Raw genomic sequence first — 24615 nt, forward strand, 5'->3', positions numbered from 1 at the left:
TCCAACTCTTACCGGGATTTAAGCATGACCAAAATAAACGTGCTCTGTAACTCATGCTTCTTAATCAAATTGCATCAGTACACATCACAATACCATTTCAGAGTTATGATGCAGCTGGCAATAGTTGAGATAGTACAGTATCTTGAGGTCATACATTTCTAAAATAAACATATGAGTAAATATCAAGTAGTAACACTACCCTACATTATGCCATTAGTTTTGAAGAAGAAATGATCCCTCAGATTAATGAGGAATTCTACTCAAAAGTCAAAGGCATGATATAGTCTTACATTATTAAACAACAGCTTGATCTGATCTAACCCATTTCAATCGCCTCAGCGATTAATAAAAATAAATAAATAAAAGGCAGAGTACTAAGAAGCCATATTTATCTCTGGTACAGCTCCAGTGAAGCCAACAGAATTCCTTGAAGTTCAGTTCGCCTCAGTGTCACACGGAAAGTACTGCAGGCCATCCTGTAAACTGCAAGGTATGACTGATGGAAAAAGCAATGCTATTTTCCTTTCCTATTTAGGAAACATTATACTAAGAAATAAGATACTACAGAATTGTATCTCCAAAAATGTCTGTTTATTATTATATAACAATAGATATATCAGTTCACCAAACAATTTTACAAATCCAAATAAGACCACCCACCTGCAAGTCTTCCAGAACTAAGAAATCACAACATTTTCTTTGGAAGCTTGATTTTTCTTGTACTGTAAACCAAGTAACTACTAAGTTTTATATGCATTTTCCTTGAAAATGCAGTCAGGAATGAAATAGGCCATGCTTCACTTTCTCAAAATCCTAAATAAAATTTAGATCATCCATCCATCCACTCATCCAATCTAATCAGATTTATTAATATAAAATGTATATTTAGATATACACACACACAAAATGTATATTTAGATATACACACATATATTCACACACACATGCATAAGTACCAGAGTAGAGTGATTCCCTTATTCTAAGTACTGATGTCAATTATGAAATGGTTCCTAGACCCCTAAACTACATTCTAAATAAACAGACATAAATAGATAATGACTTAAAGAACAGAACACTTAAATACTTTTAAAAATTAACCACCACCACCCCCCCACCCCCACCCCCCACCCCGGATTTCCTTGGATATAATTTACCACAAACAATAAAAAGGAATCACCTGGAATCTTTTTAGAAAAAATGCATCTAAAATTTCTCTTTCATTGTCTACTTCTGGATTTACACTTCATGATTAGGGCTACTTTTTACTTGTGATGATGAGCAGTCACTACTCTGAAGTTGTCAGCAACTGACAGCATTTAACATTTAGCAGTTTCTGATACTGTTCAGACTCTTTAACCCAAGTTCTACACTTCTAGAAGAACAAGACACTCACCAACAAATTGAGGACTAAGTATTCCCGGGGAAGAGGATTTACAGGAGCTGTTAATTCCCACTATTACCACTGCAGGTATATGCCACCCTGTTTACATCATGCATCATCCATCTGCTGTGATGAAATGTAACCCCGCTGTTTTAAAAAAAGAAATCCGTAACAGTGAGGATACTATATCTTTGTGAGAAGTGTTTGACATATTTTCCATGGGCACAGACTGCTCCGGCTTCTATTTAAATCTCTGCAGCTCTCTTGTCTGGACATTATTCACTTGAGAAGTTCAGTCACCAGGTGCTTAGCCTAAGAAGTGGAAAAGCCACAATGGCAGCAGACAGCAGCACAACTCCTGAAGAAAAGCCGAGTGCTACTCCTGCGAAAAGGGCTGTCCACAAGATCCGAACAGCCAGCCTAGTTATTAGCTTGGCACGAGGCTGGCAGCAGTGGGCTAGTGACCACAACTTAAAGCAAGCACAAGAGCCCTCTGGATGGGTACCCGATAGAGAAGACTCATCAACTCAGCCACTACAAGAAAGACCGTTTGAAAAATGGCCAATGCCATCTGTTAAGAGGCACCAAATGAAAGATGATGAAAAATCCTCAGCAAAGGAGTCAGTGACAATAAGAGATGCTGAAAAAAATTCAAGGGAGTCAGATGAAGCCCTCAAAAAGCTGAGCATAAAAAGCAAAGAGGTGACAAAAACAGTTGTAAGTAAAGCCTATGAAAGAGGAGGTGATATTAGCCTCCTCAGTGATAGATATGAAAATGACAATAGCAGCTCAGAGATGACAAAGCTGAAAGAAGAATCAAGTACTATTGACGAAATTCTTAGTAGCAAATTATCTCCAACTATGAGGAGAAAGTGCTCAAACCTGGTGTCAGAGCTGACCAAGGGCTGGAAAGCAATGGAACAAGAGGACAAAGTCCCTAAGCAAGAGCTGCTACTTAAGTGCCACAATGACAGCATGGATACAGCAGACAGTGGCTATGGAGAAGCAGAGGACAGACTTGAGCTAGAAGATGATGACCAAGAGAAAGTGGCTGCTGTGAGGATTAAACGACCTGTGCCATCTCTGTAAGTAAAACACCTTCATTACAGTGTCATAGATGGTCAGCAGACCCTGAGACAGGTACAGGTTTCCATGAGGAAGAAGGGAAATGAGATCAGGAAAAGTCTAATTGCTAGGAAATGGCCAAAGAGAGGCTATTATCCTATGAGAAAAAAAAAAAAGAAAAAAAAAGAAAACCCAGAAAACATGCCACGTATCTCTCTGTGCTTAAGTAGTTAGAGCCAACATCATCTGGCTACAGCCTTGGATTCTATACACTATATACACAACAGACACAGGAAGTTATATTTGGGAAATGTTAATTATATTCAATTTTGATGCTGGTTTCATTGGTTCATCTAAATCACTGCCTACTTCTTAATATTTTAGTCCACATTTAAGATTAATAACTCTTATCAGGAGCCCAGAGCTATTCATTTATTTCAGTAAATTGCAAGTCTAAAGCACTGTACTTGAGCAAAATTTTCCAAATACTTATTCATCATTTTGCTTAATATAAATTGTGAATATCATTTGGAGCAACTTGTCCAGAATGTCCAAAATAGATATTGCAGCAATTACTCTTTTAAATACATCTTAATGAAAGCTGGGTTCACTGGTTCTCTTTGGAAGCTTTTCATGGATTTGGAATTCATCAGGTCAAAGAATGGAAACTAGCATAGGAGTCAGGACCCTAAACAAACATTATAAAGCATCCAGCCTGACTACTACATCTGAAGGACTGATCTAAAACATGCTGCTATAAATCATTTTTCAAAAGAACATTTGAATAATAGTTTCTCTACAAGCATACTACCAACAGAAAAAGAGTATGTTAACTGAATACGTTGTTACAAATCACTTCCCAGCAAAAAGTGGAAGTTCCTGACATGTGGCAGATTTTTTAATGCCTATAATTGGTGTGAACAAAACAGAATGAGCAGAGTCTATCATTACTTACCTACACAATTATTAAAGGTTCCACTTAAAGACAGGAATTAAGTAGTAAGCAAAATCATAGCATCGGAGTTTTGAGTAGTATTTTTTTCAGTAAGAGGCTCCTGCTTGAAGATTACTGCTCAACAGCAGCTGCAAATTAAATTCAGAGTCCAGGTAGTAAACAAGTTCAATTCACCTACAGACACACAGTCCTTGGGAAATCTCCCAAAGAGCGTGGAAAAGCAAGTTCCACAGGGGATCAGCAGGGTCTGGGAGATGTTCTCCAAATTACTTCCCCAGAGATCTCTGGCAGAACCGCCTTTCCAGCCGATGGTTACCACTAGTTGCCTTGTCACTGGACTTGCCAAGGGGTAGTTGCCAAACCAATCCATGACTCTTTCCTTTTGGCGAAAGATAAAAGCATCCATACATCCAACGTGGCAAAAGGGCAACTCGTAGGCAGCCATCGTAGATGTACGCTATTTGTTCCAGCGCTGTTTTACAAAGTTTGTAATGCCCTCGAGCAGAGACAGCATAAACGAATGTGTGGTCAAATCTGAACTGTTTCTGAGTAAAACCTCATATCTAAGTTTAAAAGTGTGACGAAGGCAGCCTCTGAGGCCAGTCTTTGCTCTACCAAGGCTAAGGCACAGCACACGTTCTCTCTGCGAGCTTCACTGAGGGGGCAGAGCGGACAGCTGGGGGCTATAACTTAACCTGAGGCAGGATCCGGCACAGCTCAGCTGTCAGAGCTCATGGGGAGGGAAGTGCCTGGCACCAGCATGCTATTTCCCACCAGGAGCCATCACACAGTGGGGCCTGAACCTCTGCTGCCTTCCAGCATGTTGTCACCTGCACATATGCAATGCAAGTGCAAAGTGAGCGCAAGGCAATTTGAGATGAGAAGGCAGAATTTTTCACCGACTCAATTAGCTTGTGCGTAAGGGACTAACAAGACAGCAGGAATCAGAGGATCAGGGCCAGTATCTTCATACCATATCCTAAACACCATTTCAGAAATGAGAAACTGGAACCAGCAGAGATGAAAATGCCAAAACAGACTTGCTGATCTATCTGCAGACAGTCAGGCAGACTATACCATTTCCATCGCTCAGGTTATACTCACTACTGATGAGTATTTACCACGAGCAGCATCCATTACTAATCATGTATTTAAAGCATATGTTTTACAACAGATATCTGAACATCCATAATTATTTCAACTCTTCAGGCTGGAGATTGGAATGACACTTTGCTACAAAACTGACCAACCATCTCCCACAAGGAATAATCCATTAGTAGCCAAAATAAAAAGGCTCACCAGTAACTGAGAGCTTGAAAGTTTGTTCTTCATAGTTTTGGAAGAAACTGTGTTCAGTGTCCTTTGACAGAAATTAGGACCTCAAAAACAGATTTCTCAAATACAGTGGGAAAAGAAGATATATTTGCAGCAGATATTATCTGTAAATAACCTCGATTCAAACAAATTGCTTAAAAATGCTATAATAGAAACAAAATTGCTATCTTTCCACTAACCTTTACATATTTTCCCCATATATCTAATTTTAGTGCTGCTACCTAGGAAAATAGATTAGCTATATTTACTGAGGGACAAATGACTGAAATAACACCTTTTATATTACTTACATCTATCTCTTTCACTGAAATATGCCAGAAATAAAATATAAATAGCAGTATAAGTATGCATTTATACTGCTGTTTCAGGACTTTAAGCACTTTTTTTTTAAATTGACTCAGAATACATTTTTTCAGCCTGCTGCTTTTATGAACCTTTCAGTTTTGCTTTAACAACCATATACACATTTTTTTCTTTGAAGAAGATTAAGCCAATCTTCCATTTTCCCTCTCTATATCCCAGGAAGAGGCAGTCGTGCTAGTAATTTTTTTTCTCCTCGCATCAGCACCTTCATCCCTTCCAGCCATAATGCTTGCTGGAATCAGGATGCTTCCTTAGTAGACTCAACATTAACTCCCACGGGCCTAAGAAATACTATTTCATTTCTGTTTAGGAGCCAAAGGTGCACAGCAGTGATACAAGGCTTGTAACATTAAAAAAGTCCATGTGTTGTTTCCCCCACAAAAAAGGATAGTACAGAACCCGGACACTGTCCTCTTAGAGGTCCAGAATGCCTTCAGGGCCATCATCATAAACCTTTGGGGTTGTTGCAGGTAAACTACTTGTTACAGTAGGTTAATGCTCACAAGCTTCACTTTGGATCTACAGTCCGTTGTGCTAGGTGCTGTATGAACTTGATGGATATGCCAATGTATTTACAGTGTAACTTATCAGCAAGTTCAACAACGGTGAAAGTACCACTTTTAAAATCTGAAATTGCTAAACTAGGAGATGCATTAAATAAAAGGAGAGAGACAAAAGAGAGAATAAGTATTTTCTAAAACCACATAGGCTATGTGAATTAAAAGGGAAAAGATAGATGAGATGGTGTGCTTTTTTCAGCCATGAGAAGATTATTAGAATAGAAAGGCGATAATATTGTTCAGCTAGGAAAGAAAATTAAAAACTGAAACAAGGATAAGGGAGAATAATACTAGGCATAGTTTAAATAAAGAGAGGTAAGTTTGGTAAATCCAAAGGCAAGTCTTCTCAGTGTCTTCATTTCCCCCCCGAACCTGAGGAATTTGAGCTCCAGCAGTTTTTCAAGGGTCAAGTTCCCCTGAGAGAAGGGGAGAAAGCTGGCTGTGACTGAGGGATAAGCCCTCACTGGTGGTAGCTGCCCATCACCTGCCTTGAGACTGTTGGTACAACTTCTCCTAGTCAATTTTGATTTTTTTTTCTTCCCCCTTCACTGATCGCTTCCCACATGTAGAGCTGAGGAAGTGATTTATGGGAGCTTTCAGTGGGAGTTAGGACTGAGCTGGCACTACAGGCTTTGTGAGACCTGAAGGCTTCAGGGCCAAACGGCCCAACTGCTTGGTGTAACCCAAACCTTGTTCCTACCCTGCTCTGGGCAATGAAACCACAATTCAGGGCATGGGTCAAAGGACCATAGTATTTCCTTTCTTCATATAGCAACAGCTTATATAGAGGAAGATTTGGTTTATGGTTAAGAAACCAAATTGGCTAATTTTACCACACTGAAATATTCTAATGCTTTTCTGCCAGCCTCTGCCTGCTAGTCACTTACATGCACCAAACAGGCACACACACCACCTACACTCAGGATGCTCAGAGCCACACCACAGAAGAAAGCTGCATTTACTTGGCACGCTCACGTGCCTGATTCTTCTGGTGCTTTTCACCACATTGTTGCTAAAGAATATTTTGGAGCTTTTGGAGTAAAATTTCTCAATACAGCTAAGCCAAGCTAATAGCAACTCCACAGCTGAGAATAGTGGTCCTGCTCCCGAGTCCTTCCCCTCTTCCTGGCCCCATGTGCCTGCTCTCTTCTCAGTAGCTACTAGTATCCTTCCACTGCACAGACCTGAAGCAGACACATCTACGTCCCTCACCTGAATCCTTTCAAAAGTTTACTAGAAGACAAAGGGTGGGTCAAACAGCAGTCTGCAGATTTGCAATTCTCTGCGCCGTTTCACTATCTGTATTTTGGTTCTCTGACACTGTTAATATTCACCAGATATCACTGCGGAGGTTGCAGAGCAGCTTTCTGGGGACTAAAAGTATTAGAACCCAAATTACTTTTGCAGAACCACAGCCCAATAAACTGCCTAGCCAAGTCCTGTACAGCCACAAAGGACGGGATGTGGAGAGTACAAAAACCAGCTCAGGCTATTTATAACTCCCCACAACATACGAGATTGGCCACTAGAGGGAAGAGGTCTGTCTGCCTGAAATCATTCGGTGATACTGCTACAAAGATCAGCAAGATACTTGGGAGTCCTTTCCTTGTCCTTTGACCTTGACACAAACTTCAGTAGCCTTAAACTTCTCCCAGCCTGTGGAACAGGAGTTGATTTTGGATTGCAACACTAGTTCAGAACCATACCTGAAATTCAGCATAGGCAGAGCCGCTGCATTTTCTCATCAACATTGACTGGAAGGGACAAATTTTTCCAGATACTGCCCTCTACTTTTCAGTCACGAGTAGTTGAAGGACCCAGTCTGTACACTTGCAGTTATTGCCATCTACAACATAAGTTACAGATTTCAGATTCTGCTACGTGGGCAGAAAAGGGAAGCTATGTGATTAAGGAAAGGTACAAAAATTGCAGGTAATCAGCCACGTACTATTTCACACCCCTACAGAACTAACTCATTCTGGGCAAGAGTTTGGAAAAATGGGGTCACCTCTAACCTAAAGGCAGCAGTGTAGATGAGATCAAGCTGTGGTCACCAAATTTTCCTTTAAACACAAAACAAAACATGGATTAAATGCCCCAGGACTAATTTAGAATTAATGAAAACATGCCATCTAGTGGTTAGCAGCTAGTCTGGAAAACCACTATGACTAAGTTAATAAAAAAAGATTAGTAGCAGAACTGCATAATTAAACATGATGAAATGCAAGGCTCAAATGCCATTTTTATTTCTTTCAGCACAAGCAAATTTACTGAAGAAATAAGCAAGCAAGCTCACAGGAAATACAGCCCTGTTAATAGCCTGAAAGACAGATGGCAAGAATGGGCAGATCAGCATATCATAACGCAGAAGCTGAATCCCTTCAGCGAAGAATTTGACCACGAGCTGGCCATGTCCACACGCCTGCACAAAGGAGATGAAGGCTACGGCCGTCCCAAGGAGGGGACCAAAACTGCAGAAAGGGCCAAGAGAGCTGAAGCCCACATTCACCGGGAGATCAGAGACATGTGCTTTATCATCAGATCAATGGCTAAGCCTCGGCGTGATGGCAAGATCCAAGTCACTTTTGGGGAACTCTTTGAGAGATATGTTCGTATTTCAGATAAGGTTGTTGGGATTCTCATGAGAGCCAGGAAACATGGGCTGGTGGACTTTAAGGGAGAAATGTTATGGCAAGGCAGGGATGATCATGTCATAATTACTCTATTACAGTAAGCGTGCTACAACAAGAACAACTTATCTCAGCAAAACTTTCTCCATTTTTCCCTTGCTATTAGCTTTTGCTCATTTTGAATGCAAGATCTTTTCCCTCTACACAGAAAAGATACTGTCTAAAAATGAATTTTCTAATTACTGCTTGATAAATCAAGCACCAAATGGATTTTTCTCTGTACTATGGGCATTTGCAGGACATTTCAGTTAATTACTAGACAAAAAATAATATATATTAAAGGGAAAAATCTATATTGAGTATAAGCAGGTGAATATAAAAAACTAGTAGCAACACAAATAGCTACAAATTAATTCCAATTTTTATTTGTTCTTACATGCAAGATTCTCACAACTAATTAAATTGGGATTTCAGGGGCTCTCATAAACCATGCCAGATCAGAAGCTGAATGAGGATATAGACGCAGACCAAGTTTTTGATCTGTGAACATGAGCTTGTATGCATATTTCCTCAGTAATATACTTAAATGCATGCAAAAAGTTTATTTGAATGCAGAAAAAAGGATAACACATTTCTTTCCTATTATGAATAATATATGCAAATAGTACTACAGTATTATTTTGTGGTTACTACTGACAAACCTTTCTCATAAATATCATCTACAAACTAATGCGGAATCCTTCTTTTGCAAAAGAGGCTTTATATTTAATGTATTTATATAACTAATTTATTAGATGGTTTCATATTTATACTGATGGTTGATGGAAAGAAAACAATAGAGACAATAACCAATAGAATATATTATGCACAAAAAATTTTTGAATAGACAGCCAAACAGAAAATACTTCCTATGCAATAATGTGCAATGTATCATCTGAATATCTATGTAAACATGTTTCTTATAGATACAGAGGAAAATAATGGGCAACATAGAAAAAAAAAATCAGGTAGTTGTACTGTTATATATAGGATACAAGCAACTACAAGCAGCATCTTCCATTGGAACATGCTTAAATGTGAAAAGATACAGAAGCTCCCTAACTAAAAGAAGCTAGCTTTAAGGGGACGGGAATTTCACATTACAAAAAAAACCACTGTACTAATTTTAGAGCATTTGTCATTTGAAGCAATGCTGCATCCTTGCATCCTGATATTACTGAAATATTTTATTTCAGTCCAGGTAGTGTTGAAGATGAGTAAAAGTTAATGAACTGAACACTTTTATGTCTTAAAACTGTGTTTGCATTATACACAAATTTGAGATCTCTATAGGGTGTATAATGCTTACTGGATTAAACAGATCACAGTTTCTCCAGATCATGACTGAAAAAAAGCTATCCTGGTATAAATGTATTTTATGTGTAAAGTATTTGTTTCAGAGCAAGACACCTAGGGAATTAATTTACTTCAAAAAAAATTTTTTTTTAAAGTAAGATTCTTTCAAACTGAAAGATCAATTATCTTCTTGCAGAAGAAAGGGTATGAGCATCTTGTCTCTGTGATAAAACAAGTATTGCTAACTTATGAGAGTACAGGTACTCCAGTTTGAAATTCCCAATGAGTATATGATTTATATAATTTATAAGTTAATGATACTAACATGTGTCTACTGTAAGACTATGTAAAACGTTAATATTATAGGCATAGTTATATGTTGTGAATCAAGATAAAAACTTGAATTACAAGATGGATTCAATGGCACCTATCTAGCAATGTTGAGTTCTCTCGCACTACTCAAATAAATTTGCCAAACAGACCTCTGAGTGTAATATTTGTGTGCGTACTCTTACCTTGTTTGTCACATCTTTCTATAATCATTGTTATAGCAGTCTAAATTGTCTTGAGGAGATTTGTGTGTCAAAGGAATACTTGAATAATAAATAAAATAAAAGACCTATCTGAGTATTTCTTAGGTTAATCCTCCCACTTACTAGGCCCCCCCCCCCCAAAAAAAACCCCAATATATTCTATGAAGCCAAAGATTAACAAGCTGTTTCAAAATATAAGCACCTTCCCCTATTTGCAAGCAGTTAAAATACTTCCCTGTGACGATTTCTGTCCAGAGCAGAAGATATGAGAGTACACTGAAGTGAAACACTGTTCTCATGCTAAAAATCTGTAAAAAGAATCATACTCTAAAGGTAGTAAAGTGTTAATTAAGTAAATTATCTTACATTTCTGCTCACAAGAATTCTAATTCTCTCATAGGGCAACACGTTTTTCAGTTTTATTTTAGCACGTGATTTAAAACCCAAGAGCACCGCATCATCATAGGAAGAATTGCATCTCCTTCTATTCAAAGACATTAGACAGTAGAAATAATATATTTCTGTACGGTAATACACTAACAGGAGGGTCACTGCACTAGGTGCTACTGAACCTTTAGGGAAACATTTGGAATAAACTTGAATTTGAAACAAAACCCAAACCCAAAGCCCAAACAAAAACAAAAGCACCCCCCAAAACTCCACCCTCCTAGCTTGTAGTCTTCGGCCATCCACATATATACAAATTAGTCCATAACAACCGTAGCATAAGTCAGCTTTTCACTTCTCCCTACCTGTTTTGGCAGGAACATGGAATTTGCAGGACTGCCTCTTTGGTATCTTCCACTAAGCTGAGCACTTCTAATGATGAAATAGTTATGTGAAAGGAAGAAGGCAATCGTTACCACTAACTTTCATTCATACAAGGGCCACTTCCGCATCACTGCATGCCTACTGAAAAAAACTGCTGGGCTGACTGGGCCCAAGCAGACAGAGGTCTCTGACACCTGACAGTGCTGCATAAGCTGCTGGAGTTCTCACACACACCCATCTTCCTCCAGCATTGCTATGGGGAAATTCAGTATTTATTTTGGAGGAGATGAACGCTCCTAACCCAATCTTAGTATCTGAAATTGAGGCATATCTGTACCTAAGTTCATGTTGATTAATGTTGTGAATTGTAAAAGTTTAGCTTACTTAAACATTTGAGAGCATTAGATTACAAATATTTGACTTTTTTGCAGGCTCCTGTAAGCCTACAAGAAGTAAATGTGGACAAGCCTATGTTTTAACAGTTTAATACAATGCATAAGGAATGCTGGAGGCAGAAGAGGCAAGGACAGGCTCAGCTGCAGGGCAGGCTTCTCGGCAGCACTGTAATCCACAGTGACTCAGGAGACAGGGAACTTCCCTGTGTTTTCTCCACTGTGGAACACAGCAGAGAGAAGTGAACTTCTGCTACTGTTTTATTCAAACACATTCAGCAACAGAAGTGATCACTGACATCCTACTTCTCTTATTTAATCTCAACATTTCATGTAACAGATGCCTTTTGCATATTAGAACATCCAGATGTATGTGTATTTGTACTTACCATATAGGATAAAAACAAGATTGTATCTGTAGAGAAAGGTAACATTAGATCAATTGATAGTGCGGGGGTGAGGGCAGGGGGAGGACTAGCTTTCAAGCCCTCTTCAAATCTCTCCTTGCCTTTATATCCTTACACCACTGGTATAACAATGCAATCACTGTAGCACAGCACAGATCTATAGCTCACTGCAGATCATGTTCCAGGCCTCCCACATCCATCTCAGTGTGATCAACATCAACAACCTTATGCAACATCATAAAAGAATCTTCCACTTTACATTTTTTTCTACTCACACACAGGAAAAACTGTCATATCATTAAGCTCTTTCCAGCAGATGCATATTAACAAGAAATTATAATTTCTCTAAGGGGAGAAACACTCTTCTCTTGGTTAGATGTGGTAATGGCAGATGGTGATATAGTAAATATGGCAGATACGATAATAATACCATACTGAAGACAGCCATTTTATACCAAGAGTAACAAAACTATACATTTAATAAGTACTAATTTGATTCAACTGCAGATCTGAATTATCAGTAGAAGAAGGGCAAGATAAGGACTTGGAAGCATGCAATAACAAAAGCAGTTTTAAGAGAAGGCTCCCTCTTCTTGGGGACTGACTGACACAACCTGCGAGGTGTATTTTTCAGGGAAAACTAACAAAGAACTACAGAGTAACTCAGGTTGGAGGACACTGAGATGACCTAGTTCAACTCCCTGTTCAAAGTGGGACTAAATTTAGAGCTGATCAGGACCTTGCCCTGTTAAATTTGGAAAGCTTCACAGATGGAGATTCTATAGCCCCTCTGGGAAACCTCTTCCAGGGTCTGCCTACCATCACCGAGTAAAATCTCCTTTTGTCTAGTTGGAATTTCCCTGTTGTGACTTGTGAATGTTGTCTCTCATCCTCTTGCTGCACACTGCCAAGGAGATCCTGGTTTCACCTTGTCTTCAACTCCCATTAAGTCTTTGGAAACAGCAGTTAGAACTTCCCTTAATTTTATTCCTTCCAGGCTAAACAAACCTATCCTTTTCTTGTATGATGCATGCTCCAGTCCTCCAACCATCTCGGCAGTCCTCCTCTGGACTTGCACCAGTTTGCCAGTATCTCCCATGTATTAGGTGCAAACGGGACACAATAATCCAGATGAAGGCTCATTAACCTCAAAGACAGGTGAAATCACCTCCTCTCAGCCTGCCTTTATTTCCTGCTGCAGACCAGTAGGCAGCTGGCTTTGATCATGACAAGGGCTTGTTGCAGACATGTTCAGCTTGTTCATCAGGATCCCACCTCTTGCTAAGGACCTTCTGCAGAGCTTCTTTCTAGCCAGTCAGTCTAGCTAGAGTTAGACTGCATAGAGCTAGTCTAGCTCAGCCTGTTTCTGGACCTCTTTCCATCACCTTGTCAAAATTCCTCCGAATAGCAGCTGTACTCTCTAGGGTATCAACTGTTCCCCTCAATGTGTATACACAATCTTAATGGTTGACAATTTTCCTGAGCTAAGTGAGCCTACTCCTCACTGGAAGAGCTCCACCTTGATGTTAAATACATGACTGAAAAGCTTGTTATACACACACACTCTACTACTACAACTATAGTATCTACTCTTTCAATTCCAAGTATTTATGTTGAAATAAAATCCATCATTTCTACAGTTAGAATCTGAGAAATGAGTATAGCCCAAAAGCTGAAGCAGACAAATGAAAACAAGTGTTATACGCAGTTTCTGTAAAGAAGAGTTCAGAATGAAACTCTGATTAGGTGGAGTATATGTGTTTTACACTAAAACAGTATAGTATTCTATTTTACATTCTACTCACTGTACTATCCGAGCACCTTCTAATTGTGCATTTGAGCAACAGCTGATTGAATACTCTGGTTCTTTGCTTGGAGAGGTGGAAGGAGGAGGTAAAGTTAAGCAGTATCTTATTTTGATGGATTTTCTGACTTTTAAAAATGTGTACATTGCTAATTATGCACGTACATTAGACAAAGCAAGACCAAGGAAATTCTGAAGCTCAATCACATTTCCATATGCTATTACTAGCAGTTTATCTTCTGATGTTACTAGGAGGAGGGGAAAGGCAATCAAAACAAGCACATATGCCCAATTAAACAAAACCTAGGCCCCTTGCTCTTTTTTTGTTCTCCCTTTTTCCACTTTCTCCTAGAGAAATTTTCCAGATGTTTTGTAAGTACCTATCACACATCAGAAAAGCGAGTGATGATCAGTGCTGAACAAGGAGCAAATAGATCCTGTGTATTCATTACAGTTATTTTAGTAACAGCAATAATCTCTATTTGTGCTTCTAAATAAACTCCAACTCCAGTTTATTTTTACATATATTTAGATTTATTTGCTATACATCACTATGACCTTATAGTACTTAAAATCCGTTACAGGATTTTCTTTTGTAATAATCAGTCTTAACTCCACAAAGACAATAATACTGCTGTGGAAGACCAAAGGGGAGAAGAGCCATTTTAATTTATTTACAGTTCCTTATTTTGTAAACATTTAGTCTACACATTATACTAAGTTCTAATAAGGGTAAAGAGCTATACATAGAGACAGGAAACAAAGCCCTGTATTTCTATTCATATTGAGCATTAGCATATTATAGATGAAACATTTGCCTTTTTTCATTACCATAGCAGTAGGCCTTCTTCAAATAAGTTTTTAAAACTTTTCCAAGATCTAAATATTTTGAAATATACAACTACATCTACTTAAGCCAACCCATTTGGCTTTTATTCCATTTCTAGAATAATTTAAAGTGCTATAAGCAACCCGTCAATCAACACTTTTCTATAATAACAAAACTACTTTAAACATTAATTTACAAGATAATATACAATGTTGATCTGAAATAGCTGAAATATCAGCACAAAGTCAGTCACTGTCACACTTAACAGCAATTTTTTTTTCCTTTTGTTTTTGCAGAACATAGAATAGAAGCTTTGAAACAAACAGTTTTGTTGAGCTGTTATTGCCACAATGGCTTATCAATTTCCTACAAAAGTGAACAAGAGCTACTGGAACTGTATTCTAGCCTGTCATTTTCTTGAGGTCACATGACAGTAAGTTTGCATATTCCACAAGTCTACAGAATTACAATATTGTCTACCTATAGTACATTATCTCATTTTAATCAGAGCTGGTGCTAACTGTAAATTTACAACATAGATCCACTCAAAAACATCACAACTATTTTTTCTTTGGACAGGAATAAGCTATATTCTTGGAATTGATGTGCTACACGGCTACAACAGTATAACAGCATATATCTGACACTTTATGTTGAAGAAAGATGCATCTGTTTCATAATCTTTGTACTTTTAATGCCCTACTATAGCTACAAATTGTTCATCGAGTTTTACTTGCTTTAGCCTTTTAAATTTGTGGAACTGTCATATTCTTACATTCCCTTGCTATTTTGTAAGTCCTTGCCATGTAGCTCAATATTGTCAGCATTTGTCCCAAACCTGCAGATCATTAACAGTATGTGCAAAACACTCTTTAATACAATCAGCATGCAGCTAGAACACTTACTGTACTGTCTAACTGACTTTTTTCTAAACATGAACAATAAACAAGACAAGTGGCACTGTTGACTTTGGATATATCTTCTAACTTGACCATATGCATACTGGTATGTGTTAAGAAGGAATGCTAGGCTTATCTAGTTGTGGCACCATATGAATTTATCCATCATTGGTCCAGACCAATCTCTGCAATACCGACACACAGCTTTCTTCTTATATAGGTTCATAGAGGGCAGCTTCATTCATAGATATAATCTGAATACAAAAATAATAGCCTATATTCAATGAAGCAGCCCCCTGACAGGATTGAAGAAAGGTGTGTGGGAAACTTGGGAGGCAGCTGTAGAGAGGGTGAGAAAATTTTGTAGGCTGCAAGGCTCAAAGCAACTAATGTTCATTTTCAGTCCATGTGGTTTATACTTCTTAGAAGCATCTACAGCTTAGAAAAACTAGGACCATATATTACAGATGTGAGAACATAAAAAAAGTCTGCTATTTCAAAATTATAATTAGATGGCCACACAGAAAAAAAAGAAAGCAAAACAAAAAAAATACAGAACAGCATGTTATATTGCTCCTCAGGATTTGTGAGCTGCACTGATTCGTGTCAGGTTTGGGACAATACCCTACAGAAATAGCTATATACTCATTCAAAAGCCCAAATTTCTATGTCTTGAATAATGAAGTCTTCTCGCTTAGAAAGCGTATGATTCCCAAATGTTTTACATGAATGACTTCTTCCATGGTAGAGATCCCCATCGAGCCAAAGAGCAAATTCCCCTCTGCAAGACAGACAATGTATTAAAGCAAAAAGATTGAGCAAGTTAACACTAAACTAATAAATGTATTTTTCATTCAGAAAATTCTAGAAGGCTGGAAGAATCACAGAAATCTCTTTTTCAGCAAAAGTACCTCATAGCTCTTGATAAATTCAAAGCTGTAAAGAGTTTTTTTTCCTTCATTTAGAAAATATTTTCTTCAGATATTCTTAAATAAAAAAATAACCCAATTCCTAACTTTTTAGTCCTTTCAATTTCCATAAACTAAGGTATAACAGTACTCCTCTGTGTGAGGAGAATGCTGATGATGAAGAGGGAAGATCCCAGAGGCTTGTGTACTCATGGGGAAAAAAGGGGTGAGAACATAATTTCTGGGGAAATAGCATGTCTTGGGATGGTACAATTTCAACTCAAGCCTCTAACTGTGCATAATTTTCACATTTACATACCATCAGAAAGTTAAGTATCATGTCCATTCTGAATATAGCACAACAAACATGCCGGTAGAGCATGCAAGGTACAATGATCTTTCAGGGTTGAAACTGGATACCAAGCTATGCTGAAGATAAAAACCTCCTTGCCTAAGTCACCCGAATCTAGTAAGAAACTAAGTGCATGGCTGATACTAAACCTTTTCCTTCTTGGCTTATAACTGCTGAGCCCTGAGACATTGAATTTGAAACTGAAGTTAATTCCAAATTTTCTTTTTAAAGGTGGGTGTGTATATACATATACACACACACACACAGTCACTTGTAACAGGTTCTCCATAATAAAGAATAAAAATTATGACTTACCCTCCTCCGCCGAAAGCAAGGGAGTCCATGTCGCCTTTGATGAAGAACATGTTGTCTCCTGTCCATTTGAAAACCTAATGAAAGTCAGACCAGCAAGCTAAAATATCTGAAATTTTGGTTTGGGTAAAGACATAATTTGTGAGTTGCACTTACTCTTCCTAACATGGAAATTGAGCAGAATTTAGAATAGTAGGGGGAAGGGAACCTTATTCCACCTGACTTTCACTGTATTGAAGCTTTTCACTATGCAAATCCTCCCTATTCACTGTGCACTTACTGATCCTGTGGAAAGCTAGTATGATTGCACACTTTTGGGGACAATTCTTAGAATTTAGATACTTATTCGAATAAGTCTAATAGTGGGTATCTTAAGAGATAACATATGAGGGAAAAAACAAAACGAACAAAAAAAAACCAAACCAACCCACCAAATGTTAACTCCTTACCTCAAAGTCTGGAGAGAATGTAAAAAGAAAGGTCTCCCCAGTGCCATAAAAGCCATCACTCACTTTAAATGGTTCAGATGCTAGCGCACCAAAAACCTGTAAGCAAAAATATGCAAAACAAAATACTTAAGAAAAAAATAATCTACATAGCATCTGCAAATCTCTAACGATAGTAGCTGACATGCAGTCAGCTTGCAAATGGTGCCAGATTTGGTATTTTACTGCAAGATTATAAGCTTTACACGGCATCACACTTCTGACTGCATTAAGATACAGTCTGATGTTCTGTGGTACAATAAACTGAATGAGAAAGAATCGTCCTTCACTAAGTACACAATCAAAAAAAAAAAAAAAATACCAGAATAAAAACCTAAGCTCAGGAAGTTCTCAAAAACAACGTACAAATTTTTAAGATTACAGATACAACAGGTTCTGCTTCTTATGCACCTCCTTCTCAATCATTCACACTCCAGTCACCATGGTTCCTTAAACTAGGGTACTTTTCAGCGAGTTCCTAGCTGTAAACGAGTTGTGATTTCTCTTGCAATTTATTCATTCCACTCCAAATAACAGGTAAGTGCAGCTATCCTGCCTTAAAACAGACCTGACTTCAACTAACCCTTTGTGGGTAGTGAGAGGATTTATGTTTAGTAATAAGAACATTGCATCAGTAGTTAAAGAGGTCTGAGGACAGATTACTAGATTTTTAAATCTGATTAAAGCAGTATCCACTTCTCAGGAAGCAGAATAACCCCCCAAATCCTACATTATTATGCTGAACCATGCATATCCCGTGAAGCACAATCAAAAGAAAAAGTCAGTATTTCTGTTCCTAGTAGGAAACATATTTCCACATCTAGCAGGGTAGAGCAGATGTAAACGCAAAAGCAGACCACTAGCACTAACTCTCATACAAGGTGGGGGGAAGGAATGGAAGTTTTTGTGTTTTTATTCACACTAAACAGCGAGTCTTACAGAAGCTGAAGAACAGGACTGATGTGTGAGACATTAAAATTACTGTCCTGACTTTATGTTCAGAATAAGGTAGAAACTTTTCTTCAGTGCATTCTAAGAAAGTTGTATGTTTTCCATTTACCTGTTCAGCTCTACAGTACCTATAAAAAATACAAAACCAGATGTGTCTGAAATAAAGTCACAAATTTCAGACCAGGAACTCAAGAATTTTACCAGATGTTTGACAGCTATACATTGACTTCAACAGCAATTTACCAGCTCAGAACAGCTAGTGTTAGGAAATTCCTTATTTCTCAGGTTTAAGTGATCCAGAAAGTCCTTTACTCTGAGGGAAAGGGTGGGGGGTACCAAACAGCTACACCATACACACTGCTTATTATGAAACAAATCACCCTCCCCATCCTCCCACCCTCCAAGTCTTCCACTGACTAGTTACGAGACAATTTGCTATTCTTTGAAGAAAGTTATCCCTGATAATCTTCTAAACATCCTGATAATGCACAGACTGTCTTAAGTCTAACTAGGTGCAATTGCATCAATAGCGGATGTTTTCAAAACCTCTGTTGAAGTCAAACACTGATGCTTTGAAATAAACATATCATTTTGAAAAGACCATGCACTCTGAAAGAAAACAATTTCTTCACAGGTGCAGGTAGTACTGCATATTTTAAAAGCCAGTGTACAGACTCCACTGTTAAAAGGAGATGCAAGGAATATTACATTGGAGAGGAACAGAGGTAAGGACTTGCATATTAAACTTCCTTTAAGGCATAACGACTAATATTTCAGGAAAATTCATTCATTCATTCATTTATTAAAAACACAACATCACTAAACTGAAAAGCACTGTTCAAATAAAGGTATTTTATACACATGTATACACTGCTCCTTTACTCATTTGAATGGATAGAGCTACATTGGCACATACTTGTGCATAAATACAATATTTTTACTCCAAAATGAGATTCTCTGTTGGAATTTAAAAAAAAAATTACTTTGAAAAATGATTAACTTCAGCTGACTGTGGTACTTTATCATTTCATCACCTTGTCAGAGAGGCGTAAGTTTCAAAATCAGTCTAAAAGCTTGAAGTTCCATGGACTCTGATGAAAAGAAATGTCTTCATAGTACTTGTCTCTGTGTGTTCAGTGACTCCAATAATCTTTGCCTAGACATTTTTATTCCATTGAAGACATACGGACAAGTACTGTCAAGGCATTTCTCTTTCTGTCAGTATTAGGGCAGGATAAAAAAACAGGCTTAACAGATAAAGAGAACTACCACTTATGTTCTATTTTCTTGGGAAAGCAGACCAAAATGAAGGAGTTCTTTAAAGAAGATGCTTGTTTTCCTGTTACCTTTCAGTTTTTTTTTTTTTTTTTTTTTTTTTAATGGTAGGCTTGAAGTCAGTCCCACATATTAAGACTTACAGCTGCATACACTTATTTCTTTCCAGCTCATTACCAGTTAGATAGCCTTCTGGGTCAGAGAAAGTTCAAATAAGAGTTCACCAAAAATAATGTCCAAAATGGAATATCTAGCAAATCACAGTCAGAACATTAAATGATCTTATATTTAAACAAACAAAAAAACCCAAAGATTAGAGAAGTCCATCTCTCTCAATTCTGGCAGATTACCTGGGGAAATGCTTGTTAGAATAACAAAGTAGAAAGAAGAGAAGAAAACAAAATTAAGAATTAAACAGATCTGGAAATTGTTATTCGACTTTAGTAGAAAATCAGCACTGTCACCTGGCTTAACAAATAATCACAGTCCTTCAGTCTCATGCTGCAAAGACATTCAAAATGTTCTTTTTCCCTGCAGTTTCTGAAGAACTCCAGAATTAAGCCACAGACAAAACAGTTCAGACTTATCTGATTTCAGATTTAAATCAAGAGAAGCAATAGTTGTTTTACTAGAAAGCATATTAACTCTAAATCTTTCTCCTAAAAATATACTTGGCTCAGTTGAAATTTGTCTTAAGTGAGAAGATTTCACAGAAAGCAATTCAGATCAGATAATGACATTTTAAATTGGTGACAGTCAATTATTCAAAGCTGGTGGTTTAGGTTTTACTGAAAATCCTCTTTGAGTAAAGGTTGGGAAGAGGTATTCTTCTATACAGGCTTTAGCTTTGGCTAATGGCTTTTTACAACTTAAATTACTTCGTTATAGAAACAGGTATTCCATCAGAACTGAAAAGCATTATTGATTCGTGCTCCTCCAGAGACTTTGGCTTGTACCACAGGTCCCACTGATCAAATATCAAAGACAAGCCTTATTTATTAGATATTTGATTATCCTAATCCTCAAGCTTCTATCAATAGACTTGTTCAGTAACTTAACATTCTTTTAGGGCTTTATTTGGTTACTTCGGTATCACAAAATACATCTACAGCCTTGATTTCATGCAGAATTACGTGTACATTTTCTGCACCAATACAATTTGTACTCCAGGAAAGCATTTCATTTTTGCCATTATTAGCTGCACAGCTAACTTCTGGTTAAAAATTAAAGATGAACAAACTCAGAAATAAAGTATAATTATTGATATCTATTCCGTCTCCTACTGAAGTTGTGCAGAACCCCCTATTCATATCATTTTTTACAACTAAAAAAATAGTTTACCTTTGCACATGTAGTCTCTACAAAATCCACAAATGGACTAGTTTATAAAAAAAAAAAGTTTCTAAAAAAGTAGAATAGATGAACTGATGAAAATAATGTTCTTTTAAATAAGATAAAGGAAAATTTACATTTAAACAATAACTAAGTGAATATTTTCCAACTGCATAGTTTTCAGACCCCCTGAATGATATGAGACCATGCTTCCTGAAAATAAAAATAGTGGCTACCAAAGAAGGATGCATAAGAAAAGTAAAAGCTATAGATTTTTTTTAGTGGTTCTGTCTGTTCTTGATAATAGCAGTAACTTCCATGAGATAGCACAGAACATTCAGGAAGAAAGGAAAAGCCAAAGCCTCATGCTGCCTCTAACATTTATCTTTTATAGAATTCTCAGTAGAGAATCTTTGCTACTCAAATTGCAAGATGTGGTCCACTTTCTAGAAAATATATCCCAGTCAAAAGGAGACTAGAGCATGCCTACAGAAACTTAAGGAACAGATAGCTTCATTATGCAGGAACAATTCCACAGCTCTTGAATGGAAGAGATATTGGCTGCAGCGACTGAACGCACCAAGAAGCACCGACAGGACAGCAGCTGGCAAAAGACTTTCCAACACAGAATGATCCTCCGGTATCAGATTTTAGACACTATATGTCTCATGCTTTAAGTGCATTAAAAAAGAATATTAAAATTAAATTCAATAACTAGACATTATGTGACTCATACAGTCTAACAGTGAAGTGGTATCAATAAAGTATTTCCTTAAAATATAGCGTGTCAGTGAGTTCCTAGACAGTGAATCAGGTTTTTAAAAGCCTGTACATAACTATTAAGGGGGAAAACAGCTTGATATATACAGTTTTTCTTTCCTCCTATGATGGACTGAAGTGTTCAAGAATCATAGAAGAATAGCTGATAAGATTTTTTTTCCTTGACTGGGCCCCTGCCCCAAACCATTTTCCCACCTGTCCATCACTGTCCTTGATAACCAACAACACAGGTGTGTCTAATCCCAGCATAGTTCGATACAAAGTCTTCAAGCTCATGCCATGCTTTGCAGTACTGTAGACAAGAGTCCATGGATATCCAATGGTCCGTGGTGGAAGAGACTTTGTGAGCTGTTAACAAGACAATGACAATCCTCTTATTAAATAATTTTTCCTATATGTACGCAGTACACAGAAGTGAGGGCTGTTTATGTTCTTCTGGATTTTTACAAGTAGCCTTAAAAGATTAGTTCCTTGTACTTTTTAAATTTTGTTAAAACTTGCTGTTCCTCAGGAAATGTGTCAATTTGTACCTGATCTAACATATATTCTAGCTACTTAAAAGTTAAAACAAACAAGAAATATACCACCCCGATACCCCCTCCCCAAATCTTCCCCTTTTTGAGTTGAGGAGACTACTGCTATTTCTGCATTTTTACACACATTCTGCATAACGGTTTAAGTTTTTGAGACACATTTATATTTACTAGAGATTTTGGTTAAATTTAGTATGTTCCATACCCAAGTTTCAGGATGCTTTACTAGCATACTGATACAAGCCTTAAAAACATTCTGCTCTAACTCTGCAGAATTCTGGCAAGAGAGTTTAAAACTTCAGGCCATCCTTCAAGTCTCGCATGTATATTTTCTACCCCGGTATTTCAAACAGGTTTCTTTTCCCATCTCTACCACTGACTTGCAGGAGAAGAATAACTTACCAACTGAAGTATATGCATGTTTTGTAAGGTCTCTAAAAGTTACCTGAAGGCACTAAAAGCATATATTTATTCTTGCATAACAATACTATGCCTCAGGACTGAGGAGCTAGACCAGTAAATAGGAAACAGGCTGAAAAGTAGTAAAGGATGCTTGCTCTCCTATCCCCATACTTTCAATCAAAAACCAAATGAAAAAACATAACAAACCCCCCCAGACTTAATCCATCCTTCCATAAGCATATTTAACCGGATGACTTTGGACTAGATAGCAAGAACTACTGAGAGAGCTGAGCTGTTGTTAAGGGAGAATGAGAATGGCAAAGATGGACCAGTGTTGGTGTAAGAAATCCTTGGCATATTAAAAGTCATAATAGAAGAAAGAGGTAGACATTTTGTCTATGAATTATGTTTGGTTTATGCATTTCCTATCACAACTTCTTCCTAAATTACTTGGTATGTTTTATACTACACACAGCATTTGTGATATGTTAGGGTATAATACTGAAAAACCTACATATATAACTTAATACCTTTTCGATTTGTTCTGGTTGTAGTAATTCACTTGGATCACTAAGATTTGGCCGGAATGCTTCAGGCTCCAGGTCTGTTTTAATATTTGTTGCCTGTTTTGAGTTGGTATCTTCTCTTGTTGTTATCTACAAAAGAAGAACAAGAAAGTAAGTATTCACAATTCTATTTGCAGGGAAAGTTTACTTTGCAGGCTCAAAATCATGCAGTTACCAATTTAGTTACACAGCTCCTTTGGAAATTAAAATAATCCATTAGATTTGTTCTGACGAAGATTTATACTGCTTCAAATAACAAGTTGCTACTCAACAATATACTAAAAACTTACACACGCACTCAGAAGAAAACTACGGTTTTATGCTAAAAAAAACTAAGTCCTCACACACAGCTGAAGGACTTCAAACGCTCTTCAGAGAGCAGTGCACAAAGTGCTCGCATTGTAATACTAACATGGTATTCACATTAAGTGTAATTAAAAGAAAACCACAGACAAAGAATAGGCTTAGAAACTTCCAAATGGAAGTTTCTCAGTAGTTTTTGAATCAGTAACTTTTAGAGTATTTGTGAAGTTTTCCACATTTCTACTGATAACCTAGAAAAACAGTTCTCAAGTATTCTGAGTAAAGCACCTGAATGGAGTCCCAGGAATACTACTTCTCTAGGAATTGATCTGCTGGGGTTCTCATGGTTAGCAAAGAAGGAAAGATTGACAACTGAGAGGGGTGGGGAGAGGAAAGCATCAGTACACTTTCATGCTGCATAGAGAGATTTGGGGGCTGTCAAGGAAGCAGTAGTGATTGCTGCTGTAGTAGCTTAAAATATCTGCCCCATATGTCTAACCTACTCAGTTGTTGTAGATCACTATTCAGTGGAGGCAGCAAAAAGCCACAAGACTCCTCAGATGCCACAGTTCACAGCAGCTTCTTACCTCAAGGCAATGCACTGGCACTTTCAAGTTAAAATGCTGAGAACTAGACCAGCTGAGATCCAAACACTTTTCCTTCTATAAGTTAGTTAAATTTTCCTGGGAGGATATTGAAATCTCACAGAAGGGTAGGAGAGAAAGTGGAGGAAGGCAGCTACTTAAGCCACTGCAGCAAGATTTACTATAACTTTCAGATATCTAAGGAAAAATATCATCTAAGTAAAAGTGAGTAATTCAGAATAACTTATCAGCTTAAGCCAAATTTCACTGAAAGTGTATAGACCATCTAAAGAATTAAGACTGAATCCTGTAAATAAAGACCCTAAGTTGAAAACAGAACTATTTAAACAATGACGGGCACCTGAACAAAACCAAAATAGTCCTTTCCCTCAAGAACTATGAAAGAATTTATTCAAAAAAATAGAAAGTTAAAGTTTATTCATACAATAACTTAATTACAACATTAATTCTTAACTCAAGAAAATGTGCACTTAAAGTCACCAACAAGTATGCAAAAGCTCCAGCCTTCCTTTTTTTTTTTTTTTTTTTCCAATGGAAGGTTCAAATTTTGGT

General features: G+C 37.5%; 2 protein-coding genes across 12 annotated transcripts in view; one reads left to right on the forward strand and one right to left on the reverse strand.

Moving 5' to 3' along the window:
• Positions 1 to 1714: 1714 nt before the first annotated feature.
• Positions 1715 to 8443, forward strand: ABRA (actin binding Rho activating protein). The gene is made up of 2 exons (XM_026119553.2): positions 1715 to 2466; positions 7916 to 8443. The coding sequence occupies exons 1-2, from the start codon at positions 1715 to 1717 to the stop codon at positions 8391 to 8393; spliced, it is 1230 nt and encodes a 409-aa protein (XP_025975338.2). The 3' UTR covers positions 8394 to 8443.
• A 5599-nt stretch (positions 8444 to 14042) lies between these two features.
• The window catches only part of OXR1 (oxidation resistance 1), a 276903-nt gene continuing 266330 nt past the window's right edge, over positions 14043 to 24615 (reverse strand). For all 11 annotated transcript variants that reach the window (XM_064507616.1, XM_064507617.1, XM_064507619.1 and 8 more), the window contains 5 exons: positions 23120 to 23245; positions 21850 to 22002; positions 17281 to 17376; positions 16835 to 16908; positions 14043 to 16040 (listed from right to left, as the gene is read on the reverse strand). In XM_064507616.1, coding sequence (XP_064363686.1) covers positions 15905 to 16040; positions 16835 to 16908; positions 17281 to 17376; positions 21850 to 22002; positions 23120 to 23245 — 585 coding nt within the window. In that variant the 3' untranslated portion in view covers positions 14043 to 15904. The remainder of the gene's footprint in view (positions 16041 to 16834; positions 16909 to 17280; positions 17377 to 21849; positions 22003 to 23119; positions 23246 to 24615) is intronic.

The sequence above is a fragment of the Dromaius novaehollandiae genome, chromosome 2 (assembly GCF_036370855.1).
Source record: "Dromaius novaehollandiae isolate bDroNov1 chromosome 2, bDroNov1.hap1, whole genome shotgun sequence".
In the NCBI taxonomy this organism is placed as follows: domain Eukaryota; kingdom Metazoa; phylum Chordata; class Aves; order Casuariiformes; family Dromaiidae; genus Dromaius; species Dromaius novaehollandiae.